Source organism: Dermochelys coriacea, chromosome 27 (assembly GCF_009764565.3).
Source record: "Dermochelys coriacea isolate rDerCor1 chromosome 27, rDerCor1.pri.v4, whole genome shotgun sequence".
Classification (NCBI taxonomy): Eukaryota; Metazoa; Chordata; order Testudines; family Dermochelyidae; genus Dermochelys; species Dermochelys coriacea.
In genome coordinates this window covers 4,110,695-4,125,774 of record NC_050094.1, presented here as the reverse complement: position 1 = coordinate 4,125,774, position 15,080 = coordinate 4,110,695, and the positions used below count along the sequence as shown (strand labels likewise).

Sequence of the window (15,080 nt, the reverse complement as noted above, 5' to 3'; positions counted from 1 at the left end):
GTGCCAGGTCTGCACCCAAGAGCAGAGTGAGTCTCAATCTGCTCCCGGCATTGGGAAGCTGAGAGTTTTAAAGACACTTGGTGTCGCTTTCTGAGCTGTGCCCTACCCTCTATTGGATACCAGGCACAGAGGCCCACAGAGGCTAAGTGACTTGTCCAAGGTCAGAGCAGGGAATTAGTCCCAAGTGCTTGGCGTCCTATCCGACAGCCTTAACCATAAGGCCACTCTTCCCCTCTGCTCCTGGACCTAGTTTAACTTGACCATTTAACCAGCTCGGTCTCTGGGTATGTCGCCATGTGCTCCTGTTCCTGCTACATACACCGACTTTTCCCTACTTAGCTTGCTTGTTACATCAGCTGGATCCTAACGCACCACCGATGGTTAAGTGGGAACAATTGCAATGCAAGCTGCTACAAAAGTAGCCCTTGATAGTCAGGCTATTCACAGAGTAGAAAAGGCTACTGAAAAGTCACCCAGTGTTGGCACCCGAGCACGGCGACCTCTAGTGGTGTGCAACACGAATGTCGTGAGGAGGCACATTCATTGAAGCAGCATTAGTGGTACACTTCCACTGGAGTAAAGGTGGCAGAATTGGGCTTTTAGACTCTAATCAGTTCAAGCCAGGGACTGCCCTTACTTTGTATATGCCAGCGCTGCGCAGAATGCGACCGTGATCCCGACTGGAGATGCTGGGGACTACAACTCCACAAATAATAATGTATCCCTTCGACAATATAGCTGTGGTTTGCCCTCAACAGCAATTCACAGGGATAACTTAGTTACAAGAGGGCTCCCCTATTGGCCGCTGAACGCAGAAGAAGCCTGCGTAAGAGAGGAGTAAAAAACGGAAATACAGGTTTCCGATTGCAAACAATGACTATCTTCTGTGGGCATGTGCAATGTTATGCCAGTTAAACGAAGTGAGCTGTAGCTCACGAAAGCTTATGCTCTAATAAATTTGTTAGTCTCTAAGGTGCCACAAGTACTCCTTTTCTTTTTGCGAATACAGACTAACACGGCTGCTACTCTGAAACAGGACATATGTTGTTTCACTTATTAAACAAAAAGCTTTTCCGATATTTTAGTGACAGGCAGAGAATACTTTAGTAAAATAGTTTTGACCATTTTAGTAAAATAGTTTTTATCATATGCAAATATTTTTGTGAAATAGTTTCTTTTGAACATATGCCTTTTTCAAACGTCCTCGATATTTTAGTCTCATGCAGTTTGGGGCAGTCAAATGGCATTTTCAAAAGCACCTAAATATTAAGACCTAGCACTTAGGTTGTGCTTTTAAGCAGAAGATCTCAAAGCACTTTACAGTGTCCTTATGTTATAGGTGGGGAAACTGAGGCACAAAGAGAAGACGTGAATTGCTCAAGGTCACCCAGGACTCCAGTTGCAGAGTTGGGAATAGAACCTAGGTGTCCTGAATTCTAGTTCAGAGCTGTATCCACTAAGTCAGACTACCTTCCTTGGGTTTGACATATGTGGCTTATTGATTTTCAATCAGCCTTTGGCCCCTGACTTGCTTAGGTACTTTTAAACAATCCCACTTTAAGGCTTGGTCTATGCTAAAAGGTCAGCCCAGGTACGTTGCTGGGGGGCATGAAAAATCCACATTGCTGTGAGATATAGTTAAGCCAACCTAAGCTCCTAGTGTAGACAGCACTAGCTTGATGGAAGAATTCTTCCATCAACCTAGCTCCTGCCTCTTGGGGAAGTGGCTTATGTACACAAATGGGAGAACCCCTCCTGTCAGCACAGGTAGCGTCCACACTGAACCGCTACAGCTACCCCCATAGCATTTCAAGAGGAGACAAGTCTTAAGTGTTATTAAAGAGGTAGTGATGCATTTGCAATGTAAGGCAGGCAGTTCTACTGACAGAGTCCCTTCTGAGCAGCCATTCATATTTGGTGGCATTATTTTGCAATAAAATATAATGAAAAATACAAGCATAAAACTTTGGGCTTTGGAGTTCAAACAGACTCTGCTCCCTAGTTTATATCTCAATCTGTGCACACACAGAATTTGATTAAAATCCAACAAGCCAGTCTCTGTTTTGGATTCTTTGATAAGAAGGTAATAAGAATTCTCTCAAATCAAGTTTCTGGTGGGAGGTGGGGTTCCATTCATAGAAGCTGGAGAATATTTTTCTCTTGCCAGGTTTTTTTCCTTTGGCAAACATTGATTTCTTGGTGTTATGAATGGAAATGACACTTTATTCCATAAGGCCTCTGCACAGTTGCACTGCACATCTCAAGAGTGTTATACACTGAGGTCATCTGGAAGAACTGTTAGAGATCAGTAACCTTCATTGACAAAGGCCTTGTTTACACAGGGGAAATTGACCTGCAGAAATCTTCCAGAATAACCTTTCTGGAATAATGACAGGTTTCAGAGTAGCAGCCGTGTTAATCTGTATTCACAAAAAGAAAAGGAGTACTTGTGGCACCTTAGAGACTAACAAATTTATTTGAGCATAAGCTGTCGTGAGCTACAGCTCACTTCATCGGGTGCATTCAGTGGAAAATACAGTGGGGAGATTTATATACACACACAGAGAACATGAAACAATGGGTTTTATCATACACACTGTAAGGAGAGTAATCACTTAAGATGAGCTATTACCAGCAAGGGGGGGAGAAAACCTTTTGTGGTGATAATCAAGGTGGGCCATTTCCAGCAGTTGACAAGAATATCTGAGGAACATTGAGGGGTGGGGGAGGGAAAAATAACCTGGGGAAATAATTTTACTTTGTGAAATGACCCATCCACTCCCAGTCTCTATTCAAGCCTAAGTTAATTGTATCCAGTTTGCAAATTAATTCCAATTCAGCAGTCTCTCATTGGAGTCTGTTTCTGAAGTTTTTTCGTTGAAGAATAGCCACTCTTAGATCTATAATCGAGTGACCAGAGAGATTGAAGTGTTCTCCAACTGATTGTTGAATGTTATAATTCTTGACATCTGATTTGTGTCCATTTATTCTTTTATGTAGAGACTGTCTAGTTTGACCAATGTACATGGCAGAGGGGCATTGCTGGCACATGATGGCATATATCACATTGGTAGATGCGCAGGTGAACGAGCCTCTGATAGTGTGGCTGATGTGATTAGGCCCTATGATGGTGTTCCCTGAATAGATATGTGGACAGAGTTGGCAACGGGCTTTGTTGCAAGGATAGGTTCCTGGGTTAGTGGTTCTGTTGTGTGGTGTGTGGTTGCTGGTGAGTATTTGGTTCAGGTTGGGGAGCTGTCTGTAAGCAAGGACTGGCCTGTCTCCCAAGATCTGTGAGAGTGATGGGTCGTCCTTCAGGATAGGTTGTAAATCCTTGATGATGCGTTGGAGAGGTTTTAGTTGGGGGCTGAAGGTGATGGCTAGTGGTGTTCTGTTATTTTCTTTGTTGGGCCTGTACTGTAGTAGGTAACTTCTGGGTACTCTTTTGGCTCAGTCAATCTGTTTCTTCACTTCAGCAGGTGGGCATTGTAGTTGTAAGGACGCATGATAGAGATCTTGTAGGTGTTTGTCTCTGTCTGAGGGGTTGGAGCAAATGCAGTTGTATCTTAGAGCTTGGCTGTAGACAATGGATCATGTGGTGTGGTCTGGATGAAAGCTAGAGGCATGTAGGTAGGAATAGTGGTCAGTAGGTTTCCAGTATAGGGTGGTGTTTATGTGACCATTGCTTATTAGCACCGTAGTGTCCAGGAAGTGGATCTCTTGTGTGGACTGGTCCAGGCTGAGGTTCATGGTGGGTGGAAATTGTTGAAATCATGGTGGAATTCCTCAAGGACTTCTTTTCCATGGGTCCAGATGATGAAGATGTCATCAATGTAGCGCAAGTAGAGTAGAGGCATTAGGGGATGAGAGCTGAGGAAGCATTGCTCTAAGTCAGCCATAAAAATGTTGGCATACTGTGGGGCCATGCGGGTACCCATCGCAGTGCCGCTGATTTGAAGGTCTCCATTGTCCCCAAATGTGAAATAGTTATGGGTCAGGACAAAGTCACAAAGTTCAGCCACCAGATTAGCCGTGACATTATCGGGGATACTGTTCCTGATGGCTTGTAGTCCATCTTTGTGTGGAGTGTTGGTGTAGAGGGCTTCTACATCCATAGTGGCTAGGATGTTGTTTTTAGGAAGATCACCGATGGATTGTAGTTTCCTCAGGAAGTCAGTGGTGTCTCGAAGATAGCTGGGAGTGCTGGTAACGAAGGGCCTGAGGAGGGAGTCTACATAGCCAGACAATCCTGCTGTCAGGGTGCCAATGCCTGAGATGATGGGGCGTCCAGGATTTCCAGATTTATGGATCTTGGGTAGCAGATAGAATACCCCAGGTCGGGGTTCTAGGGGTGTGTCTGTGCAGATTTGTTCTTGTGCTTTTTCAGGGAGTTTCTTGAGCAAATGGTGTAGTTTCTTTTGGTAACCCTCAGTGGGATCAGAGGGTAATGGCTTGTAGTCGGAGAACACTCTCTGGTCACTCGATTATAGCCCTAAGAGTGATTATTCTTCAACAAAAAAACTTCAAAAACAGACTCCAATGAGAGACTGCTGAACTGGAATTATTTGGAAACTGGATACAATTAATTTAGGCTTGAATAGAGACTGGGAGTGGATGGGTCATTACACAAAGTAAAACTATTTCCCCATGTTATTCCCCCACCCCCCACCCCTCAATGTTCCTCAGATGTTCTTGTCAACTGCTGGAAATGGCCCACCTTGATTATCACAACCAAAGGTTTTCTTCCTCCTCCCACCCAGCCCTTGCTCCTAATAGCTCATCTTAAGTGATCACTCTCCTTACAGTGTGTATGGTAACACCCATTGTTTCATGTTCTCTGTGTGTGTATATAAATCTCCCCACTGTATTTTCCACTGAATGCATCCGATGAAGTGAGCTGTAGCTCACGAAAGCTTATGCTCAAATAAATTTGTTAGTCTCTAAGGTGCCACAAGTACCCCTTTTCTTTCTGGAATAGCTATTCTGGTATAATTTAGCTATTCTGGAATACCTCCCTTGTATGAACACTCTTTCCCAGAATAAAAGTGTCTGGATAGCTGTTCTGGAATAGCTATTAACAGTCAATTTCCCCTTGTAAAGAAGTCCCTATATTCTGGGGCTAGGATCCTTCACATAACAGAAGAACCAGGGGGTCACCAATTAAATTAACAGGTAGCAGGTTTAAAACCAACTAGAGGAAGTATTTCTTCACAAAACACACAGTCAACCTGTGGAACTCATTATCAGCAGATGTTGTGAAGGCCAAAATTATAAATGGGTTAAAAAAAGAATAAGATAAGTTCATGGAGGATAGGTCCATCAGTGGCTATTAACCAAGATGGGCAGGGATGCAACTGCATGCTCTGTGTGTCCCTAAATCTCTGACTGCCAGAAGCTGGAACTGAATGACGGGTTGGCTCACTCAATAAATTGCACTGTTCTGTTCCTTCCCTCTAAAGTTTCAGGCATCAGCTGTTGTCAGATGATAGGATGCTGTGCTAGATGGCCCATGGTCTGAGCCAGTGTGGCCATTCTCATGTTCTTATGCAGATAGGTTAATCCATAATAGTCTACTTGCAATTTCCTTTGAAGCACCTGGTACTGGCAGTCAGAGATAGAATTAGACACACTGCTTGTCTGATCCAGTGTGGCAGTTCCCATGCTCCTGCCAAAGTATCTTTGCCCATCTACCAGCATTCTCCAGGGCTTCATGGCCTCTCTGGAAATAGACCTTGCTAGAGCTGCTCAGGAAATGTTTGGGGTGTTTTTTCAGGGAAAATTTTGGATGAAAACATTATGTCAGAATTTTTCTACAACATGTTTTGGGTTCGCCTCGAAAGCCCAACATTCTGTGGTTTTCAGCAACTAAAAAATTTCAGATGGATGGGCAAAAACGTGGGAGAGTGTCTAGAAAGTTTTCACCCAGCCAACTGAGATTTTTCAATAACTGGAAAAATTTCACTAAGAACGGCCATTTTCCACTGGCATTTCTGCTTTGATAAAATAGCTGTGTTCTGTCAGAAAACTTCTTCCTCTTCCCCAATTTTTTCTGTCGAGGGAGGAGACTTCCTCCCCCCCAAAAATACTGCAGATTTCCTGGGTCCTCTATGCAGAAAACCTTTTTTCTCTGCATAGCCTCCTGGCCCCCTTCCGCTGGCTTCTCTGGCAGGCCTGAGGGGGGGAAATGTGACCCCCCCTGGGCCCCTTGTCTTTTGCTTTAGCCTGTCCTCTCTCCTGCCACGGAGCCACAACACTGCTGCAGGATCTGGGCCTGCTGGGCATGGTGCTTCGGAGCCAACTTATCCCCCTTCCTCAGCCTCCACTAGCTTCCTACAGCCAGAGAGCCTGGCCCTTATGCACTTTCCTCATTCAATTGCAACAGCTTCAGTTCGGTCAAACATGGCGCTCCACAACCTGTCAGTTTGCATTCCCAAGCAACTGGATGCAGCCATCTATCACAACCTGCCCATGCCCGGCACCGTCCGTTCTGTGAGGGCGCCAGGCCAGGGGACTGCTCCAGCGATTAGGCATCTCCCATGAAGTCCTTCTGCTCAATGCAACATTTGCAGCCTCTTAGAATCATGCCAGCGCTGCTGGAGCCGGATGTGCAGTCAGCACCTGGCGCCCTGTCCCCGCGGAGCCACCCAGCTCATGAGGGCAGCAGGGGCAGGGCCCATGTCTCCCATATGCCTTTGCGCACTCAGCATTGAGATGTGGGGCACACAATGGGCCACAAGCCAGATGGGGGGCAGGGGATGGGCGGCCCATTGCAGCTCCCATCCATAGAAACAGGGCTTGTGTTATCACCTGGAGTCAATCCTGCTGGGAGAGTCTGATGCCAGCCCACAGTCCCAGGAGCTGCCCTGGAGATAGATCTGGCCTTCTACATTCCCATGGAGATGTCAAGCTGCCACCAGGCCCTTTAGGGAGTGAATCCCAGAGAAGTCTTAGAGAGTGAGTGGCATGTCCTGGCTGGCTGGGTGTTGCTACTGCTCAGGGAGGGGAGCTGTGACTGGCTGTTCTTGCCTAAGGTAACCAAGTCTGCCTCTCTTTCAGCTGATCAAGGAAAGATTGTTAGACCTGCTTGGCAAGGAGGAGGAGGAGGGGAGCCATGACGAAAACGTGGTAAGGATCCCCATCAGTACCGTCACCAGGGGTCTCCATACTCTCCAGCTGCCAACCCCTGAATGGACTCAATACTACGGGAAATCCCATAGATAGGGAGGCAGAATGGTCAACCCTACCACCAGGAGTCAGGCCCCAAACCTCAGGAGACAGTTCTAACAATCATGAGATTATTTTTAATTGCTTTCTGCTTTTTGAGCATTTGCGGGGGTCCCATTTTCCAGCTTCTCTTTGAAACCCTGAGAACTAGAACCTCACTTTAAAAAAGAATGAAAGCTGAGATTCCCAGTCAGGGCTTTAAGAAAAACACCACATATTGCAAGACTTGTGATAAAATCTCCAGAGTTGTTAAGAGTGAATGTGTAGACAAGCAAGCAAGGTAGACAGATTGGGTTTGGATAAGATAGATGAAACTAAAGAAAAACTGCATGTTCTCTCATAAAGCATTCACTGCGATCAATGAGAGACTCTGGAAAGAACTTTCCAATCAGCGCTCTTTGAAACACAAGAAAACAATTTTGTTCAAAATGTCAAACTTGTTTCTGTTTCATAGGGTTTGAAATTGACCCATTTGTCTATTATTTTTCATGCAATTTTCCGCAGTACTGTTAACTGGCATTTTTCTTAAAACGTTATCCCCAAAACGCGTTGTCTTGCTGAAAACTGAGTGCTCAGTACCTGCTTTTTCTATGAGGAGTTTGGAAATGATTTCTATAAACATGGCAATCAATGGTCAATACAAATATTAATAAAAACGATCATGGGAAATATTGCTGAAAACGGACAATTTCAATCCCATCGACAACTTTTTGAAAAAAAGTTTCAGTGATTTTGGGTGGGGGGGATTTTTTTTGGGGGGAGTCATTTTTCAGCTACAACAAAAAAGGCATCTTGTGCAAAACCAAATTGAAGATCTATTTCGGAGCCAGGTTTCCAGCTCACTCCTAGCAGGACCTTCCCCTCTGTGCCTAGAGTGCAGGGCTTTTGGATGGCTATGGCCCAGACCCTCAAGGTATTTAGGCACTTAACGCCCATGGGTTTCAGTGGGAGTTAGACACTTAAATACATGGACCTAAGTCCGTGATTAAATGGAGGCTATGTCTGAAAAGCTGGGTCTCCCTATAACAGCTCTGTCCAGTCTCAAATCCAGTCCCTGGGTGTCCCTATGGAGTGTAACAATGCATTTTCCAGCCCTCTTGCTGATTTAAGGGCTGCTGTGTGGTCCTCTGCTTCTGGGGAGTCTCAGCAGCCTGGATGGAGAAGGGGAGGAGATGCAGGACCAAGCCAACCCATTTGGAATCTGACCCGTTCCGATATCTCCCTGGTGTTTTTTGATTCTCAGCCCATCCCCAGTCTGTGAAGAATCCAGGGGAGCATTGAGCATGGCAAGAGGAGGCACATGTCAGCTCTGAAACTCACCTCCTTGCTCTGTCTCTAGGACCCAGGAGAAGTTCAAACTACTTGCCAGCCCTGTCCATCTTAGCAGCAAGACCAAAGAAAGAGCCGGGGGGGACTAATGGGCTGACCCTCTCCCCACAGCTTGGGCCCCATGATGGCACTGTCCATTCAAATCATTAGAGTTGATCTGAAATTTCCCATGTAATTTTTTTCTTGGATGGAAAATGTAGTTTCTGCAAAATTGAAATGTTTCACCTGAAGAATTTCCAGTTTTGCTAAAATAAAAAGAAGAGAAATAATGAAAAATAAATAAAAATAACCCACCCCGGACCTCATTCATTCACCCGCACTTAATGGCAAAATGATGAGGGGGGGTAACCCAATTGGCCATTTGAAAAACGTTTCGGTTTTTCACAAAACACATCTCAATTGGAATGGAAATGTTCACCTTGCTTTCAAATTTCCTATCCGCAAATCTGACAACATTTTGCCCCAAATGGTGGGGTATCGTAAAACATTTTGTTTTTGATTAAACCCCTTTTTTTCCAGTGGGAAAATATTTTGGTCCTAAAATTTCCACCAGCTCTGCTGTTAAGGGAATGCTCCAAATGCTGGCTCTTTGCAGCCCTGTGCAGAAGCTATGTGTGTCAGAGATGCTGCGTGTCCCTGATGCTGAATGAAAAGAAGGGGTGGGTCCTATGGAGAGATGCCCAAACTGGCATGCCAGGGACACTCTGGACTGGGGATATTTCACTAGATGGGGGAAGTGAGAGGAAATGGAAGGTTCTGCTCTGCCACAATGCACTACAAAGCACAATGTGAGGCTGCCCGTCCCGCCCCACCCCGCCCCCCACTGTATCTTAGCTGTCTGGCTACGTTGCACTGTAAACGTAGGTTCAGACTCAGCTTTGAGCCAAACCCCACCTCCATCTACACAGAAATCAGTCTAACTTGGGTGAGGAACCCCTCTGGACTCAGGCTCATGCACCCTGCTGGGGGGGGCAGGGGTCAGAGCCCGAGTCCTGTGGAAATGTGAGTCCAAGCGTGGATATAGCTCAAGCCGCAGACCCGAGTTTAGCAGGTCTGCGTAGTGCAGTATGGATGCGTTAGCACAGCGGTGAGACCCGGATTCAGCAACTGTAAACCCAGGGTCACAATGCCTTGTGGATGCTCAAGCGTGGGTTTGGAAACACTGAGTCCACAAGCCCCAGGTTTAAATGAGGTGTAGACATACCCCAAATTCCAGCCTGGAAGATCTGACACTCTCGTGGGGCAGCAGGGTATACCCCGTCCCCCCACCTGACTTCAATAGCAACCCCTGGCAGCGCGAGGGCTGAGAGCCGGGAGCGGCTCAGCCACGCCTGCCCCCTGTGGTAACCCTGTCGCTCTCCTCCCCCAGAGCACTTGCGACCCCATCCCAAATCATTCCGAAACCATCAGCCACACTGTGAATGTGCCCCTGCAGACGGCCCTGGGAACGCTGGAGGAAATCGCCTGCTGACACCTCTCCGCCAGCTCTGGAGTGCCAAGACCAACTGAAAGGAGAACTGCATAGGAAAGTAGGGACCAAGCTCATGTTTGCACCGGGGGAAAAGGAAGAAAATCGCTATGCATTTAAAAAAATATAATATATATCTATATATAACTGTATATATATTATACATCTCTGCCAAAACCAAGCAAGCGGCGCCTTAGACTTGACTAGCGTCGTCCTTTCCTGTGGGGGGGCTCGTCTTTAGGATCTGAAGATACTCTTTTTTTGAACTGTACAGACCAACACAGACACTAACAAAACCACCATTTCATATACTGCTGACTGTATAAAGCACTTGCATGCCGATATTTTTTATGGCAATATATTCCTAGCTGTCTTTCTAAGCTCTGTTCCTCTGTACAGGCTCTGATTTCACTACCAAGAAGGAATTTTGTGGGCCCATCCATCCCTGAAAGTGCCATTAATTAGGCTGTTTTAGAATAAAGAAACAAACAAACGTGCAACTCTTGGACTCGCCTTACCTCCTTGTTCTTCGTGTCAGTTTGCTAGCCGGGTCCCACAGAGGCTAAGCCTGGTGGAGCTACCATCACCTAGAGGGGAGCGGTCCAGGCACCGCACCTGCAGTCTGACTCGCTGACCTGGATGGCTCTCGGATGCCCATGCCCGTGGCTACTGTGTTGTGCTCCTCGGTCTGTAACGCAGCTTGTACAGTCTGGTTTGGGGGCATGTGGGCTGGAGCGGGCATGGGGTTTATTTTTCATTCCTTTCCATTGTACTTTTTCCTCATTCTTCTGACTGATATTAAAGCTGGTCTTGTGGAAATGGCCAGGCTGTGTCATTTCTGCCTTGCCTCCTGACCTGTTCACCACCGCCCCGGCCTCAGGATGGACAGAGCAGCCGGGATCCCCCCCTCAGTTGGCTGTTTTGGTGGTCCCCTGCATTTGGCCCCGCTGCCTTTCCCTGATGGGTAGAGAAAGGGGGCAGCTGGGCTCACTCTCCACTGCCCACCCCTCGGCTGCTAGCAGGCTGCCAATCCAGCCTCTTCCTGCTCCATCAAACAGGTGAGTAGGGCCTTGCACTTCTTCAGCCTGTGGGCACATTGGCACATACACATACACATACAGCATTGGCACATAGCCAGGACCCTCCACCTGGTCCCCTTCCCGTGTCATCTCCAGGGTGGGCTTTGTTCTTCCCCAAAGCTGGGAGCAGAGAACCCCTTCCGATCTGGCCACAGCAGCTGCTCCCCACCCTGGCGCATCAGGCGATGTCACTAGGACATCAGCAGTACCACCCAGCTGATTGGGACCAGAGCACTCCTGGGGCTGTTGGTTTTATTCCCAACCCGTGCCCCACCCCGAAGCCACACACATATTCCCAAACAAAACCCGTGGCTTCCTTCCCAACAAGCCCCAGCGCAGCTATGAGATTGCCCGGGCCTGCCCTAGCACAGAGTCTAGCCTGTCAATGCCACTGCAGGAGAGCAGCTTGGAGTGTCCAGTGTTAACCTCCCACCCTGCCCGCTAGTCAGCTGCTCTGAAGCGTCTCTAGGATTCAGACTCCTGGAAGCACTTGCTTGGCTATGATTCTCTTTGAAGAGGAGCTGGAAGCTGATCCCCTACTGTAGCCCCCCGGGTCTCCCTCCTGTAGCCTTCCAGAACGCAGCCCAAACCTCCAGACAGTCACGGCGGCTCCTCCTGACACTGCAACAGACTTGACGCACTGGCAGTAAATAATGCACCGAACCCTGCTTGCCTGGACCTCCAGCTCCCTTCTAAGCCCTAGTAGGGTCCTTTCTTGGCAGCCAGATGCTGTGAATAGAACAAATGACACAAATGTCAGCGAACAGCAGTATGACGGGCCAGCTCCTCAACTGGTGCGGATCAGCACACCTCAGTTGGCTTCTATGGGTTTATGCCCATTTACACCATTTGGGGATCTGGCCCTACATGCTTCCCTGGGTCTCAGTCAGGGATGTCCCTTGGACAGTATCGGCATTGGGTGTATTTAGTGGGTATTTAACTATTTCTAATCAACTCCAAAGAGTTTTACCATTTCCTAGAAAGTACAAAATTTCATCCCTCTCCCCGACCTCAGTCCCAACCCCAACTGCACGTAGATCGGGGAGCAGCATAAATTCTGGCCTCACTGCATTTCCAGTGCGTATGGATTGTAGGGATGCAGCCTAGAGATGTCACTAACACGCCCCACCAGATGAGACGGTGCTTCCCAGAACATCCAGCACCCGGAGCTGTTCGCTCTGGAAAATCATAGAATTGATTGAAAGGCTTGTGTAGTCTGTTTCACAGCCCCCTGTTTCTGTGATTCTTATGCCCACCTGTGTCTGGCCATTTCTTGTTTTGTACATCAGTGACGCGGCCGCCCATCACAGTCATGTTTGTTAGTGACCATGCATTCGAAGGGTACCTTGTCAAAATGATACTGTGTGCTACAGCTTTACACCAATAAAGAGAAACAAAACAAAAGTGTGTTTCACAGAGTTCTGAGCTTGGCTGTTTTTATTAGCCTGGACAAGCGGAACTTGGGACAGAGTGCACGGGATGGGTTTGTCTATTTATTAGCAGTGACAGCAGGGGCATGGGCAGTGCTGGGAAATGTATGAACCAAGTGACTGATTTTGCACCACGTTAAGGAATAACATCTTTTTATCAACACTTTGCAAAGCACACCCCCCAACCTGGAGAAGGGATGGTACATATCAGTGTTCCCTCTAAATTTTCCCATACATGTGCACAATGCATTTTGTTATGTGCACCAATATGGAGGTGTTGTGTCACGCATCACCTCCATACAGATGCACATAACAAAATTCATGTTGCAGGGGTGGGGGCCAAGGGGTTCAGAGTGTGGGAGGGGGCTCAGGGCTGGGGGTGCAGGAGGGTGAGGGCTCCGGCTGGGGGTGCAGGCTCTGGGGTGGGGCCGAGGATGAGGGGCTCAGGGCTGGGGCAGAGGGCTGGTGTGAGGGCTCTGGCTGCGGGTGTGGGCTCTGGAGCAGGGCTGGGGATGAGTGGTTTGGGGTGCAGGCTGCCCCGGGGCTATAGCAGGGAGAGAAGACTCCCACCCAGCTCTCTCTCCCCACAGCAGCACCTGGGCAGTGGGAGAGAGGCGACTTTCCCCTGGCCACTGCAGCTCCAGGCTGGGGCTGGGTTGGGGGCAGGGGAGGGGCTCCTCTCCCTGCAATGGCAGGTCCGGGGCTGCGGGAGAGGCATCTCTCTCCGCTGCAGCCCTGAGCTCTAGCACGGTGCTTAATAGGCTGCTGCACAATCGCACAGCTTAGAGGGAATTTAGGTACCTTTCTACTGTAGGTACTTCCAAGGCCCATCACCATTGCAGCTGAGCACCTCGGAGAGGCACAGAGAGGCTAGAGTGACTTGCCCCAGGTCACCCAGGAAGTCTGTGGCAGAGAACGGAATTGAACCCAAATCTTCCACGTGAATGCCCCAACCACTGGCTCATCACACTGCGCTTCTCAGCCCAACAGAGCACTGTTATTGCAGTGACTTGTGTGTGAGCCTTAATACACAGACTTGCAGAGACGCGGAAGGATCATGGACTGGTTAGGGCACTACCTAGGCTGCAAGAGACCAGAGTTCATGTCCCAGCTCCGCTACAGACACCCAGTGTGACCTTGGCCAATTCATGTAGCCTCTCTGTGCCTCAGTTCCCCCACTGTAAAATGCGGGGAATAGCCTGCCCTACTGCAGAGCAGTGCTGTAAGGCTCAATACATTGCAGGTTGCGAGGAGCTCAGATCCTACGGGGATGGGAAACAGGTAAGCAACATAGATAGATCGACAGCAGTATAGGGGGAGAGTGGCTTGGGAAGGACAGAGTGGGCTAAAGAGGAGGAACAATGACAGTGTGTAAATATATCACCTGCTTTCGAGTCACTGATAGCTCAGAAGAAAGTGATCTGGAACATTTACGGATCAATGTCCTCACAGGTAATGCACAAGACGGCATATGATTTGGTGTGTGCTACAAACCACCAAGTCACACTAGGGAATAGTTTGGCTGGCTCCTTAAGCCCCTAGCTATAACGTGTAAGAGAAAAAGCTGTGTGATCATGGCAGTCTTCAGCCTGAGTGGCACATACTGGAGGTCTCTTGCTGCTGGTACTAAAACATCCTTGGAATTTCTTAATATGACAGATAACAATTTCCTAACTCAAAACGTGCTGCATCCAACATGGAGGAATTCTATATTAGCCCTCGTCTTGGCAGATAAAGAGAAATTTATCACAGAATGGAAAATTAATGGTGCTCAAGTGCAGGTGATCATAACCTGATCACATTTGTGATGTGCAAACAGAATAAAGTCCAAACCACCAATATACACTTGGTGCTTTAAAAGGCCCAGTTTCACAAAGCTGAAAACTATTTTCAGCCAAATTAGCTAGAAGGAAAATGTAAACAGAAAAATATGAATGATAATTTAGGAATTGTTTAAGAACATTTTACTAGATGCCCCAAAAGCCACAATTACACACTTGAGAAAGAAGTCCACACTGGTTAAAAAACTGACAGGCTTACGAGGGAAAGTGAAAGCAGCTATAAAAAATTAAAACAAAAAAACAACCCAGTATATAATAAATGGAAGAAAGGGGAAGTTGAGAGTAATAAATATAAATCAGAAGATAGCAATTGTAGAAAATTGATATGGGAAGCAAAAGGACACAAGGTGAAATTTATGGCCAGCAGAGATAAGGACTTAAGGAGTTTTTTTAAGTATACTAGAAACAAAATTAATTCTAACGATGGTATTGGTGGATGGAAATTACTAGATGGAAATGGTAGTATTATCAACAATAATGCAGAAAAGTAAGAGGTATTAAATAAATATTTCTATTCTGTATTTGGGAAAAACAGATGGTGTAGTTATATCATATGAAGATGACACTCTTTCCATTCCACTGACTAGTAGCTGTGGAGAATATTAAACAGTTGTTACAAAAGTTAGACATTTTAAAATCAGCAGGTCCCAATAACTCACATCCAAGACTATAAAAAGAGCTGCCCAAAGAGTTCATTGCATTGTTAATG

At 47.1% G+C, this 15,080-nt stretch overlaps 1 protein-coding gene across 3 annotated transcripts in view; it reads left to right on the top strand.

The window, feature by feature from the left end:
• The window catches only part of ASIC2 (acid sensing ion channel subunit 2), a 1,237,856-nt gene extending 1,227,012 nt beyond the window's left edge, over window positions 1-10,844 (top strand). For all 3 annotated transcript variants that reach the window (XM_038385862.2, XM_038385865.2, XM_038385861.2), the window contains 2 exons: window positions 7,057-7,125; window positions 9,923-10,844. In XM_038385862.2, the coding sequence (XP_038241790.1) occupies window positions 7,057-7,125; window positions 9,923-10,024 (171 nt within the window). In that variant the 3' untranslated portion in view covers window positions 10,025-10,844. The remainder of the gene's footprint in view (window positions 1-7,056; window positions 7,126-9,922) is intronic.
• Window positions 10,845-15,080: the final 4,236 nt, after the last annotated feature.